This window comes from Pelodiscus sinensis, chromosome 5 (genome assembly GCF_052426305.1).
Source record: "Pelodiscus sinensis isolate ZL-2025 chromosome 5, ASM5242630v1, whole genome shotgun sequence".
NCBI classification, from domain to species: Eukaryota; Metazoa; Chordata; order Testudines; family Trionychidae; genus Pelodiscus; species Pelodiscus sinensis.
This window is the reverse complement of record NC_143056.1, coordinates 127,020,685-127,033,762: the sequence shown is the minus strand read 5'-3', so window position 1 is coordinate 127,033,762 and position 13,078 is coordinate 127,020,685. Positions and strand designations below refer to the sequence as shown.

At 51.2% G+C, this 13,078-nt stretch overlaps 1 protein-coding gene across 1 annotated transcript; it reads right to left on the bottom strand.

The window, feature by feature from the left end:
- Positions 1-2,538: 2,538 nt before the first annotated feature.
- LOC112546555 (transcobalamin-1-like) lies at positions 2,539-7,338 on the bottom strand. The gene is made up of 4 exons (XM_075928495.2): positions 7,185-7,338; positions 4,372-4,534; positions 3,037-3,155; positions 2,539-2,822 (listed from the first exon to the last, which is right to left on the bottom strand). Exons 1-4 carry the CDS (start codon positions 7,258-7,260, stop codon positions 2,761-2,763), a joined length of 420 nt encoding a protein of 139 aa, XP_075784610.2. The 5' UTR covers positions 7,261-7,338; the 3' UTR covers positions 2,539-2,760.
- Positions 7,339-13,078: the final 5,740 nt, after the last annotated feature.

Below are 13,078 nucleotides of genomic sequence, written 5' to 3'. Positions count from 1 at the left end.
TCCAGTTCTATGATTCTATGATTCTAGTAGTACCCAGAGCTGGCCATGTACTCATAAGAACAGCTATACTGAGTAAGACCAAAGGTCCATCTAGCCCAGTGTGTCTTCCCACAGTAGCTGAGGGAGGTAACGCAAGAGGTAATCCTCACATGATCCCTCCCCTGTCATCCATTTCCAGAGAAACAGAGGCTAGAGATACCATTCCTACCAATACTGGTTAATAACCACTGATGGACCTAACAGCTATGAATCTGTCTAGCTCTTTTTTGAATCCTGTTCAAGTCCTAGCCTTCACCACATCCTCTGGCAAGGAGTTCCACAGATTGACTATGCAGTGAGTGAAGAAAAACTTCCTTATGTTTGTTTTAAACCTGCTGCCTATTAATTTCATTTGGTGACCCCTAGTTCTTATATTGTACAAATAAATAAATAACTTTTCCTTATTCATTTTTCCACACCACTCATGATTTTACAGACCTCTATCATATCCCCCCTTAGTCTCCTCTTTTCTAAGATGAAAAGTCCAAATTTTTCTAATCTCTTTTCATATGGGACCCGTGCCAAACCCCTCATCATTTTTGTTGCCCTTTTCTGAACCTTCTCCAATGCCAAAATATCTTTTTTGAGATGAGGAGACCACATCTGTTTGCAGTATTCAAGATGTGGGCGTATCATGGTTTTATATAGAGGTAATAAGATATTCTCTGCCTTATTCTCTATCCCTTTTTAAATGATTCCTAACATTCTGTTTTGCTTTTTTGATTGCAGCTGCACACTGAGTGGATGTTTGCAGAGAACTATCCACAATGACTCCAAGATCGCTCTCTTGAGTAGTTGTAGCTAAATTAGTCCCTGTCATATTGTATGTATAGTCAGGATTATTTTTTTCAATGTGCATTACTTTACATTTCTCAGCATTAAATTTCATTTCCCATTTTGTTGCCCAATCACTTAGTTTTTAAAGCTCTTCTGTGTCTGCTTTGGTCTTAACTATCTTGAGCAGTTTGGTGTCATCTGCAAATGTTGCCACCTCCCTGTTTACCCCTTTCTCTAGATGATTTATACATAAAGGCTCCGTCTACACTGGCATGATTTTCCGAAAATGCTTTTAATGGAAAAGTTTTCCGTTAAAAGCATTTTCGGAAAAGCACGTCTAGATTGGCAGGATGCTTTTCCGCAAAAGCACTTTTTGCGGAAAAGCGTCCGTGGCCAATCTAGACGCGGTTTTCCGCAAAAAAGCCCCGATTGCCATTTTCGCGATCAGGGCTTTTTTGTGGAAAACAGTACTGTGCTGTCTACACTGGCCCTTTTGCGCAAAAGTCTTTCAGAAAAAGACTTTTGCCCAAACGGGAGCAGCATAGTATTTCCGGAAAAGTACTGACAATCTTACAGGAGATCATCAGTGCTTTTCCAGAAATTCAAGCGGCCTGTGTAGACAGCTGGCAAGTTTTTCCAGAAAAGCGGCTGATTTTCTGGAAAAACTGGCCAGTCTAGACACAGCCAAATTGAGTAGGATGGGTCCCAGGACAGGCCTTTGGGGGACCTCTCTCCACTTTGTAAACTAACCATTGATTCCTACTCTTTGTGGGTATACTCGCTTTGTAGGGATACTTTCCGGCTCGCTGTGTCTCCATGGGAAGGGAAGCACATGGCCTGACCTACAGCATGACAGCCTCCTTTAACCCTGGTCCATGATCCTGGGGCCTCTATCACCTCTGTTTTTTTTCTGCAGGGCTCACTGGATATCCTTTCTCTGCAGGCCCAGGGCAGTTTTCAGGGCCAGCTGAGATGCCTCCCACCTGAACCCAGAAGCAGAAGACGCCATTGGTTCTTGTTGCTGACCTGAGGGGATTCAAATGTGGGTTCCTTGGCACTAAAGGCTGGGCCCACTCCCCTGCTAGGGCTAAACGTCTGTGCCCAGGTTGGCAGCTGTAGGAAAGTCCTCCCCCTCCCATGCAGATCAGCCACTGGGGGAGCGGGGCTTGGACCCAGCCTGGCACAGGGTGGGGGAGGCACGGAGCCGAGGCAGCGCTGCAGCGGGGGGTGCAGAAAGAAGGAATTGTTAGCTGGGCTCTTAGCACCATTAGCCTCTGTTCCCAGCAGCAGCGCTCCCCCAAGGACCTGCCGCTAACCGTGCTACAGCTAGGGCCAGAGCAATTCCAGGCCTGGGATGGTGACTCCACGGTGAGCCCAGTGCCCCACTGGCCAGCCCCATAGAGTGAAGGGGGGCTCCAGGTGAGCTATGGGGTGGGGGTGGGGTGGCATTGCTCCGGCGCTGACCAGCCATGCTGCTGTTTTTCAGATGCAGGGTGCAGGCCGGGGCCCCTTTACCTGCATTCCTAGTTTCTCTGCCTCCAATAACTCTCCAACCAGCTTCAAGTCAACCCTCCTCTGGCCAGCTCCTAGGTCAACTCCGGGCCCCGCATCGCCCCAGGCCAGGAGGGTGGGATCAGCCCTTCAGCTGTCACTAACCCCTCCTTGATCCCTCCCCAGGAGCCCCCCTTAGCGGCCGCGGGGAGAAAGTCAGACTTGCCGGGGTCCATGCAAGGGCTTTATTTTAGGCCTGAGGGACAGACACAGGCAGCATTTGGGAAACAGCCACAGGGACGTGATAGAAGCCCCAGCCTTCCCCAGAGCTGGCCCCCCCAAGCAGGAGATTCCCACTCATGGGAGCAAGGGGCTGCTGAACCCGGCATCCATGCAGGGGAAAGGCCGGGACAAGCGGCACTTTCCTGAGCAGACCGGCCGGCGCGCCGGAGCTTAGTACTTGGACAGCCTGACCTCCAGCCTCTCACCGCGGGAGACGGCGTAGCACCCAGCGCCTGGAACGAGAGGAGAGGGAAGGGAGGCAAAAGGGTAAGTGACCCCTCAGCCCCGGCCACCCAGCGCCATGACAACCCCACCTTGGGTCAGTCTGTGTCCCAGTTCTCAACCCCTCGTTCCCTGGCACCTCTCACCCCCCCTTTCTTTCCCACCTCCCCACCCCCACGACCCCTCCTCCATCACATGCGCCCTGTTCTCTGCCAGCCGTCCCACCTAGTTTCAGCGGGACGTTGTTGCTCAGGAGCTGCCAGTAGGTGCGCTGGGCGTTATTGGCCTGCAGGCCCTGCACGGAGGTGATGTATGCGCCCCACACGCTCAGTGTGTACGTGAAGCTAGAGGGAGACAGAGAGAGAGGCCCTGGTTACCACTGACTCAGCTTCCCCCCCACCCCATGAGGGTTGCCAGGCATCATTTTCGACGGGCACGCCTGCTGAGAAAGGGACCCTGGCGGCTCTGGTTGGCCCTGCTCACCGGGCCATTGAACGTTTGGTTGATGGCTCAGCTGGGGGCTGGGGCTAAGGCCTGGGACTTTAAACTCCCTCCAGCCTCCCAACCACCTGCTCCACCCCAGAATCCCTCTTGCTTCCCTGCCCCACCCCAGAACCCACAGCCCTGTACCCAACCCCCTCCCACTCTCCACAGCCTTCACCCCAGCCTGGAGCCCCCTCTGCACCTCAAACACCTCATCCCCGGCCCCACCCCAGAACCCACAGCCCTGCGCCTCACCCCCTCCCGCTCTCCACATCCTTCACCCCAGCCTGGAGCCCCCTCTGTACCTCAAACACCTCATCTCTGGCCCCACTCCGGAGCCCACCCCCCCAGAAAGAGATCACATCCCCTCCCACAGCCCAACCCCCTGCTCCAGCCCGAAGTCCCCTTCTGTTCCCCAAACTCCTGTTCCCCAACCCCACCCCAGAGCCCACAATCCTAGCTGGAGCCCACACCCCCTCCTTCACACCGAACCCCAACCTCTCACCTAGAGCCCCTTCCTGTACCTCAAACACCTCATCCTCTGCCCCACTCCAGAGCCCACCCCCCCCAGAACGAGACCACATCCCCTCCCACACGGCAACCCCCTGTCTGGTGAAAGTGAGTGAGGGTGGGGGAGTGTGAGGGATGGAGGGAGGGGGATGGAGCGAGCAGGGGCAGCACCTCAAGGACGGGGCAGGGCAGGAGTGTTTGGTTTTGTGCATTTAGAAAGTGGGCGACTCTGTCCCCACACCGCACGGACGTGCAGCCCAGGACTCAGTGAGACTGAACCCCCCAGGCCATTGGGGGGAGGGGACACTGAGAAGTAGCCGATCTGGGCCCTGCCCTCAGCTCCAATTTTGCCATCCCATGGAGACGTCGTCTAGCTGAGTGATGCAGAGGAACCAGCCTTGATTCTCCCTCTTCAGCCCCTGGTAGTTTAACCTGCTGTAGGAGCCATTCAGGGTGAGGGTAGCAGGGTCACTCCCCGCCCTCCTCCCGTGGGAGACCTCCATTTGTTTCCATGTGTCTAGGAGCCCCATACAGCCATCTAGCCTGCTCTCTGTGCTGGGCACATACTTGAATTTGCTGGGGTTTTTATCCCGAGCGGCCTCCATCACATTGAAGAAGAAGGAGTTCTTGGGCACGGTGACACGGATGGAGTCTCTGAAGGTTTGGCTCACGCCATCGACAGCCGTGTAGGTGACAGTGATATTGGCTGAGTGGCAAGGGGTCAGAACACCTGTGTGGAGAGAGAGACGGTGACAAGCTCCAATTATACCTTGGAAGGGGTGAGTCTCTGACTACAGGAACCCCAGTCCCTTTGGGGCTCAAGGAAGACCCAGAGATCCTACCAGGAATGTGGTGGGGGCCCAGCAGTGCAAGGGGAGAACAAGAGGCAGACGCAAACCCAGGCTAAGCGTGGAATATCGCCGAGCCTCATTTGCATATCTAATGAGCCGCCATTTTTGCAGAAGAGGCACTTGCGCCAGAAGGAGCTGTCTACACTGCCCCTTCTTGCGCAAGAAAAACCCTCTTGTGCAATGCCGCTATGCTGATTATTTTCAGGAATAACAGTGTTGTACAAGAGGGCTTTTCTTGCGCAAGAAGGGGCAGTGTAGACAGCTCCTTCTAGTGCAAGAGCCTCTTCCACAAAATGGCGGCTCATTAGATATGCAAATGAGGCTCAGTGATATTCCACACTTAGCCTCGTTTGCATATCTCTGGCACAAGATCACACCAGTGTAGACATAGCCCCAGAGAGGAACTGGGTGATGGCCCTTTGGTCAGGAGGTTACTGGCTTTGAACCCAGGACCTCTGGATCTGTGGCTTGCTACTGCTTGAGCTAAAGGCCAAGGAGCAGTGATTTGGGAGCTAGAGCAGATCCCTATATTGCTAGGTCATCCAGCCACTGGTTGTTTAGAAACAAGAGTAAACCTGGTTAGGAATTTTTCAACTGAATGTTTTTCACCGAAAAATGAACTAAGGAGGAAGCAGTGTTGGGTGGGAAGAAACTCCTGCCGTGAAAAATTTGTGGTTAAAAAGCGTCCAAACTGGAAAGTTTTTCTCTTTTGAGTAGAATTGAGAAATTTTAGTAAATTTACCCAGAAAGAAAAGAGGGGAGAGTGTGAAGTTGAAGCATTTTGAAGTGATCCAGAGGAAATAAGTTGATTAACTCATCCTGTGGGTTTTGTTTTCTGGGATTTTTCCCTTCCTGGTTCAGGCACATTTGAGATTCTTGCCATTTTAGCTTCAGGCAGGACAGGAACATTTTTTTAAAATATAGAAAATCCTCATGTAACGGGAAAAATATTCATCCCTGCCCCAAGCGTGCCAGATGTGCCTCCACCCCATCCCCATGCTGAATTTTAGATGGCTCCACCACTGTGCTTAACAAGACCCTAATGAGGCAGGGCAGTTTTGTTGTCTATGTTGCCCAGATGGGGAAACAGAGACACAAAGAGACACAGGGCAGATCTGCACAGCACATGGGGGTTGGGGTGGGAGCAAACATAGCAGTGTGGACATTCAGGCTTGGACTAGAGACCCAGCTCCCTACCCCCATCCTTCTCTGGCATTGTCGCTAGCCTGAGAGGCTCTGCCCAGGCTGTTTACACCTGGCTAAATGGGGTGTGACTACAGTCCCTATGCTGGACCACGTCTCTAGTGCCCCAGGCTGGCATGGTCCCGTGCTGCTGGTCACCTGTGTCCTGGCCCCGTAACAGCTGCATCCTTGATCCCCGCTCTCTCTTCCCCTCCCCCTTTTCCTGAGTGCCATGTGTGACATTTCCCAGCCTGGGGATGAGCGGTAGGAGAGGTAGGAAGTGAGAGGCTGCCGTGGCCTAGATGGCTGGGGAAACAAAGCTAATGTAGTCCAACCACTGACGAGGTGCAGAGAAGGGAAACTCCTCCTGAATCCCCAGCTGGACCAGATGGACCAGTTTCCAGGGCGTCACTCTGTTTGGGTGACAGCCACACTCCGTCACTGTGGGCGGCAGGGCGGGCGGGTGTAGCTGGTGCGTATGATGGGGAAAGACGCTAGCAGTGTCGGTGCAGTGGGAGTCGCTCTGCTAAACATTCCAGTGTGGATGGGAGGTACAGGGGGGTGAGATGAGAGCTAGGTAGGATGTGTATCCATGTACATATCCATCCTGTCAGGCAGGCTTAACTCTGTTGCCCAAAGCCACAAGGTGTCCCGGACTATTGAACATTTCAGTACTTTGGGGAACTGCCGTGGCCTGGGCACACAAAGTCACGCAGTACGAGGGAGCAGGAAGGGGTATTTTTAAGAAAGGGAGGGTCCCCCCCTCCGGTTGTATCCCCATCCCAGCTAGGGAGCAAACCTCTGAAAAAGAGCACCACACAGTTTAATGCTGGACCAATGGCCTCCCTTTTAAGCCATCAGCTACTTTGCATTTATCCGTGTGCTGGGTGGGGGGGGGTGCATGTAGATATTCTGCACGGTCCCAGAGAAACAGGCTGTGCAGTGGGGCTTCGCAGCTGGGGGTGGGATCTTTTAAAATCGCCATGAGCTAACCTGGGATGGGACTCGATGGGGTTCTGACCTTCATCGCCTCCACCCCTCAGGGATGCTATCAGTACGGGTCTGTCTCATGCTACCGAGCTGCGGTGGGGAAAAGGAAGCGGGAGGGGAACTCTATCCCCTGGAGCAGGCTCTGGGAGGGAGAGTCCAGACTCCAGGGTTAACCCCTCCACTGAATCACCACTGCCCCATGCCTCAGTTTCCCCATGCACTTGAGGAGTTTGGCAGAGGAAGGATTAACAACACCTGCAAAGGGTCCACCCCTCTCTGGGTTCTCGCCCTTCCCACTGCCACCCAGAAGCTACACCACCCAGGAGAGGGGTACGTGGCACAGGCCATTTGACTCACCACAGCCACGGCACAGCCCCCCAGGGGCGAGGTACAAGAGCAAGAGCCCGGCTAGTGGGATCACCAAAGACTTCATCCTTCCTCTGTCTGCAGTTGCTCCCTGGCTGTGCTGGGAACTGCCCTGGGACCTGGTATTTATCAGCTGGAAGGAGGTGACGAGACCAGGTTGCTCTGCCCTCTTCTGCTGGCTTGCCTCACCCTGCTGCTTCCCGGTAGGAGACACTGAGTAATTCCCAGAAGTGGGACTGGATTCATGCGGGGGTGTTAGGCGTTGCAGCCCAGGGCTAAGGAGGGCCATGCAAAAAAGTCTCCAGGCTGCCAAAATTACCGACCTTTTGTGAGGGCCCCTTAGCCCAGGGCCCTGGACTGCAGCTACCAAAGCCCTTGTGTTTTGGCCATCCCTGGTGGGACGGAGAGGTAGCAGGAGTGCAGCTCTGCATGCTGCTGTCCCCCTGCCCTCGTGGGAAGTACTGGGAACTCCATCCACACATGTCCCTCACCTGTCACTGCAGCTCCCATTGGTCAGGAATCATGGCCAATGGGAGCCATGTGGGGCGGTGCCTGCAGGCGAGCACAGGGCAGCACACAGCCCAGGGCCTGTCCCACCAAAGCGAGCTGCCCAGGTAAAGCATCCTGCCAATGTAGACGCTCTTTTTCCGGAAATATTTATAACAAAAACTGTTCCATTTTAAGCATTTCCGGAAAATCATGCCAGCGTAGACGTAGCCGCAGAGTTTGGGAAATAGCAACAGAGACATGACTACAAGACACAGTGGTGCCCAGAGGCCTGTTCCACTGAGGGGAATATCTCCTGGATGGGAAGGAGGGAGCATGGGGGCTGCTGAACCCTCAAATCTCTTCCAGGGGAAAGGCCGGGACACACTGCATCTTCCTGAGCAAGATGATCAGTGAAAATTAATTAATTAGTTCAACACTTCATCAATGGAAAGTGGATTATACCCCAGTGTGGGAGGTTGGAACACAGAAATTCCCTTGGGGTTGTCCCTGATCATACTGCTGATGCCCATCTTCCTGCTCTCTGGGGCTTCCCCACCACAGGGCTGGAAGCTCTGGTTTCCCCTAGGCATGGTACAGAATTGGGGTTACCGCCCTTGCAGAGCAACTCAGACACTGGGCCAGTTCAGCTCTGGGAGGACTCAGGTATAAGGACTCAGCACCCAGGAAATCAATTCCTACAAGGGACCAAATCCCAAACAAGTCCATCTTACCCTGTGAAAAAGTTGAACACAGAGAAAGCTCAGCAGGATGTGTTTATCAATGAAAGAGAGATATGCACAGTGGTTGTTTCGTCTCCCAGGTAACAATTATTTACACTGGGCTGATAATAAACAAAAGTGTTGTTATTAAGTACAGACAGTAGCATTTAAGTGGTTGCAAGAGAAAAGAGACAGATCAAAGTCAGTTTCTAAGTTAAAATAACAAAAATTCATTAGCTAGTCCTAATCCACTAAGAAATGTGTTATATGCAAATCCTTACCCATACCATTTGTTCTAAACATCTCTTTCACAGACCCCTAGCGTGGGCCCAATCCTTTCTCCTCTTCAGTCTTAGATGTTTCCAGGTGGTATTTAAAAATGTAAAATAAAAAAGGGGGGGGGAGGGAGGGGGGGGGGAGGGTCTCTTGTCCTCTGGCAACTGCCCCTATTCTTTGTATGCACTCCCTCATTATAACCCTTTTGCCCAATGCAGGAATTCTCAGTGCTCAGATCAAACTTCTCTCCCCCCCCCCCCGCCAAAAAAAACCAACCTTGTGACAAGGGCCAAGGAGGTGCAGGGGCCGCAGGGGAAGTGGTCCAGGGAATTAGAAAATGGAAGAGGCCAGGCTGGAGGCTGTACATGGTGGAGACAGTCCTGCAGTGGGAGGGAAGGGCACAGGGTGAGGGGGAGCATGCCGGACAGCGACGCATGCTGCAGGGGAGCTTGGCGATCCGGACACTGTATGCCACCGGCAGCAGCTCTGGGTGTCCCCACAAAGCAACAAGGGAGCCACTTAGGTGCTTAGGAAAGGTGCTAGCGCTGGGTGTCTGCAAGGGTGTCCTGGAAAGGGGGGGAAATGGCGGTGCTGTTTGTAGCCGGATCCCAATGAGTTTTCTGGGACATTTGTTGCCTTTATTGGAACACCAGGACAGAACCCTTAAATGCTCCCAAATTTCCTCTTTCTTAAATGTGGGACTGTCCCAGAAAAAAGGATCATATGGTCACCGTACCTATATGTCTGCAGTGGCCCATTGCAACTCAGAAAGCCACCTGGCCACTAGAGATCTGTGTTCAGGTGGTGTGTAAGCTCCCCTGTTGGAGCTCTTAGCTACAGCACAGCTTTAGTTTGAAATGTAAGTTCTGCAGAGGAGGGTTGCCCTGGGACAAGGAGTCAGTATTTTGTTTACAGACAGAGGCAGGGTGATTAAGATAAAGGAATGGTGATTAAATTAGGGATCTGGGAGTCTAGCCTGTAAAACAGGAATCCCTGGGAAGGAAGGAATGGGTATAACTATCATCTTTGAAAAATCATGGAAGACAGGAGAGATTTCAGAAGACTGGAAAAGGGCAATTGTAGTGCCTATCTATAAAAAAAGAAAACAAGAACAACCCAGGAAACTACAGACCAGTCAGTTTAACTTCTGTGCCAGGAAAGATAATGAAGCAAGTAATTAAGGAATTAATCTGCAAACACCTGGAAGATAATAAGGTGTTAAGTTACAGCCAGCATGTCAAACCAATCTGGTAGCATTCTTTGATAAGATAACGAGTCTTGTGGGAGAAGCATTGAACTTGGTATACCTAGACTAGTGGTCTCCAACCATTTTAACCACAAGATCACTTTTTCAATTTCAGTGCAATGTAAGATCTACCTCAAACCCAAACAGCCCTGCAGTACTTACTTCCCACCCCTTCTCTGAGGCCTCCCCCTGCTTACTTCATCCCCTTCTCTCCCCCATTCTCACTCACTTTCACCAGGCTAGGGTAGGCGATTGGGGTGCAGGCTCTGGTCTTCGGTCAAGGGGTTTGGAGTGTGGGAGGGGCTCCGGGCTCCAGGGTGAGGGATGGGGGTCCAGGTGGGGTTCAGGGTGCAAGCTCTGGGAAGGAGTTTGAGTGCAGGGAGATGCACGTCTGGGGCAGGAGGTGGGTGCAGGAGGAGGTTCAGGGCTGGGACAAGGGTTCAGGAAGCAGGCTCTGTCTGGGCACCGTTTAACTGAGACAGCTTGCGGGTGGTGGAGCAGTGGGGTTAAGGCAGGCTTACTCCTACCCTGGCCCTGCCCCACTCCTGAAAGCAGCTGTCATGTGCTTCCCCTCATCTACAGGCACTGAGCCCATTGCTTCTACTAGCTACTTTTATTGACCAATGGGAGATGCAGGAGCAGTGTCTACTCGCAAGGACAGCATGTAGAGATCCCCTGCTGTGTCTTTCTCAGGGGCTGCAGGGACGTGCCAGCCATGTCCAGGAGCAGCAGTTACCATGGGGATAATTACTCAGCCACGGATGGTTCAGCATTTTAGAACTCACTGCTCAAAGAATTACATTTAAGCGTAAGAGAAAAATGAAAACGATGAAATGCACAGACCAGCCAAACACCAAAAATAACCCACTTGGCAGCAGTAAAAGAAGTAACAACAACCCCTCACGTGTGTGTTGGGTTGGGAGACGAGTGAAGGACAGTGTGGGTCTGTGAGAAGGACAGAGACACACGCCGTGTGTGAGCGACAGATTTGCATGGCCAAGTTCCCTCCATCCCCTTCTCTCTGTGTGGAGACAGGGTACAGAAGTGGGGGGAGGAGGGACACCCTGACATCAGCACACACACACACACACCCTTCTCCCTCCTACACCCTGCACAGCCAGCAGGAAACTCCCAGGAGGGCAGCTCCAAGGCAGAGGGCAGGAGCAGCATGACAGTGGGGGCAGGGGCAACTGAAGTGCCAACAATGGAGAGCTTCCTGGCCAAACCAGTCAGGATCACCTGTCAGAGGCTCCAAGATCTACTGGTAAATCCCGATCTACGGGTTGGTGACCACTGGTCTAGACTTTGGTAAGGCATTTGGTACGGTCTCGCATGATCTTCTTATCAATAAACTAGGTAAATACAACTTAGGTGCGGCTACTACAAGGTGGGTGCATAACTGGGGCATAAGTGAAAGGTGGGTGATAACCGTTCCCAGAGTAGTTATTAACAGTTCACAATCCTTCTGGAAGGGCATGACAAGTGGGGTTCTGCAGGGGTAGGTCAGCCGGTGAAAAATGGCTACAGCCATCCAACTGACCATGTCACCTGACACTGGAACCCATCTTGAATTCTGACATTTTCCATGACAAGCTGAGAGGGGGTTAAACTAGGGAACAAAGGATTCTGCTTTCTGCAAATCCTGTTTAAGGGTAGGGAATGAAGTAATCCTGGTGGGCTGTTCTCCCCAGCCACCCCACCACAATAATGGCTGGAAACTAAAGACCGAGATGGGGGAAGGAATTAGGCCCAGGCTGGAAGGGTGACTGGAGAGTGAAGATTATTAGAACCACATTTACAGTGAGATCTTGCATGTAACAAGTTTCTTTAGTGTATTAAGCTTAGCTTGAGTCTTTATTTTACTCATAAGAACATAAGAGCGGCCAGCCTGGGTCAGACCAAAGGTCCATCCAGCTCAGTATCCTGTCTGCCGACAATGGCCAATGCCAGATGACCCAGAGGGAGAGAACACAACAGGTAATCATCACGTGATCCCTCCCCTGTCACCCACCTCCAGAGAAACAAAGGCTAGGGACACCATTCCTACCCATCCTGGCTAATAGCCATTGATGGACCTAACCTCCATGAATCTAGCTCTTTTTTTAATCCTGTTAAAGTCCTAGCCTTCACCACATCCTCTGGCAAGGAGTTCCACAGGTTGACTATGCGCTGAGTGAAGAAAAACTTCCTTTTGTTTGTTTTAAACCTGCTGCTTATTAATTTCATTTGGTGACCCCTAGTTCTTATATTGTGGGAATAAATAAATAACTTTCCCTTATTCACTTTTTCCACACAAGTCATGATTTTACAGACCTCTATCATATCCCCCCTTAGTCTCCTCTTTTCTAAGATGAAAAGTCCAAATTTTTCTAATCTCTTTTCATATGGGACCCGTGCCATACCCCTCATCATTTTTGTTGCCCTTTTCTGAACCTTCTCCAATGCCAAAATATCTTTTTTGAGATGAGGAGACCACATCTGTTTGCAGTATTTAAGATGTGGGCATACCTTGGTTTTATATAGAGGTAATAAGATATTCTCTGTCTTATTCTCTATCCCTTTTTAAATGATTCCTAACATTCTGTTTGCTTTTTTGATTGCAGCTGCACACTGAGTGGATGTTTGCAGAGAACTATCCACAATGACTCCAAGATCGCTCTCTAACTAATCTGATAGCTTTCTTTGATAGGATAACGAGCCTTGTGGATAAGGGAGAAGCAGTGGATGTCATATACCTAGACTTTAGTAAGGCATTTGATACGGTCTCGCATGATATTCTTATTGATAAACTAGGCAAATATAACTTAGATAGGGCCACGATAAGGTGGGTGCATAATTGGCTGGATAACCATAGTCAGAGAGTTGTTGTTAACGGTGCTAAATCCTGCTGGAAAGGGATAACAAGTGGAGTTCCGCAAGGGTCTGTTTTGGGACCCGTACTGTTCAATATCTTCAATGACGTAGATATTGGGATAGAGAGTACGCTTATTAAGTTTGCAGATGATACCAAACTGGGTGGGGTTGCAACTTCTTTGGAGGATAGGGACATAATTCAAAATGACCGTAGCAAGTTAGAGAAATGGTCAGAGGTAAACAGGATGAAGTTTAATAAAAAGAAATGCAAAGTGCTCCACTTAGGAAGGAACAATCAGTTC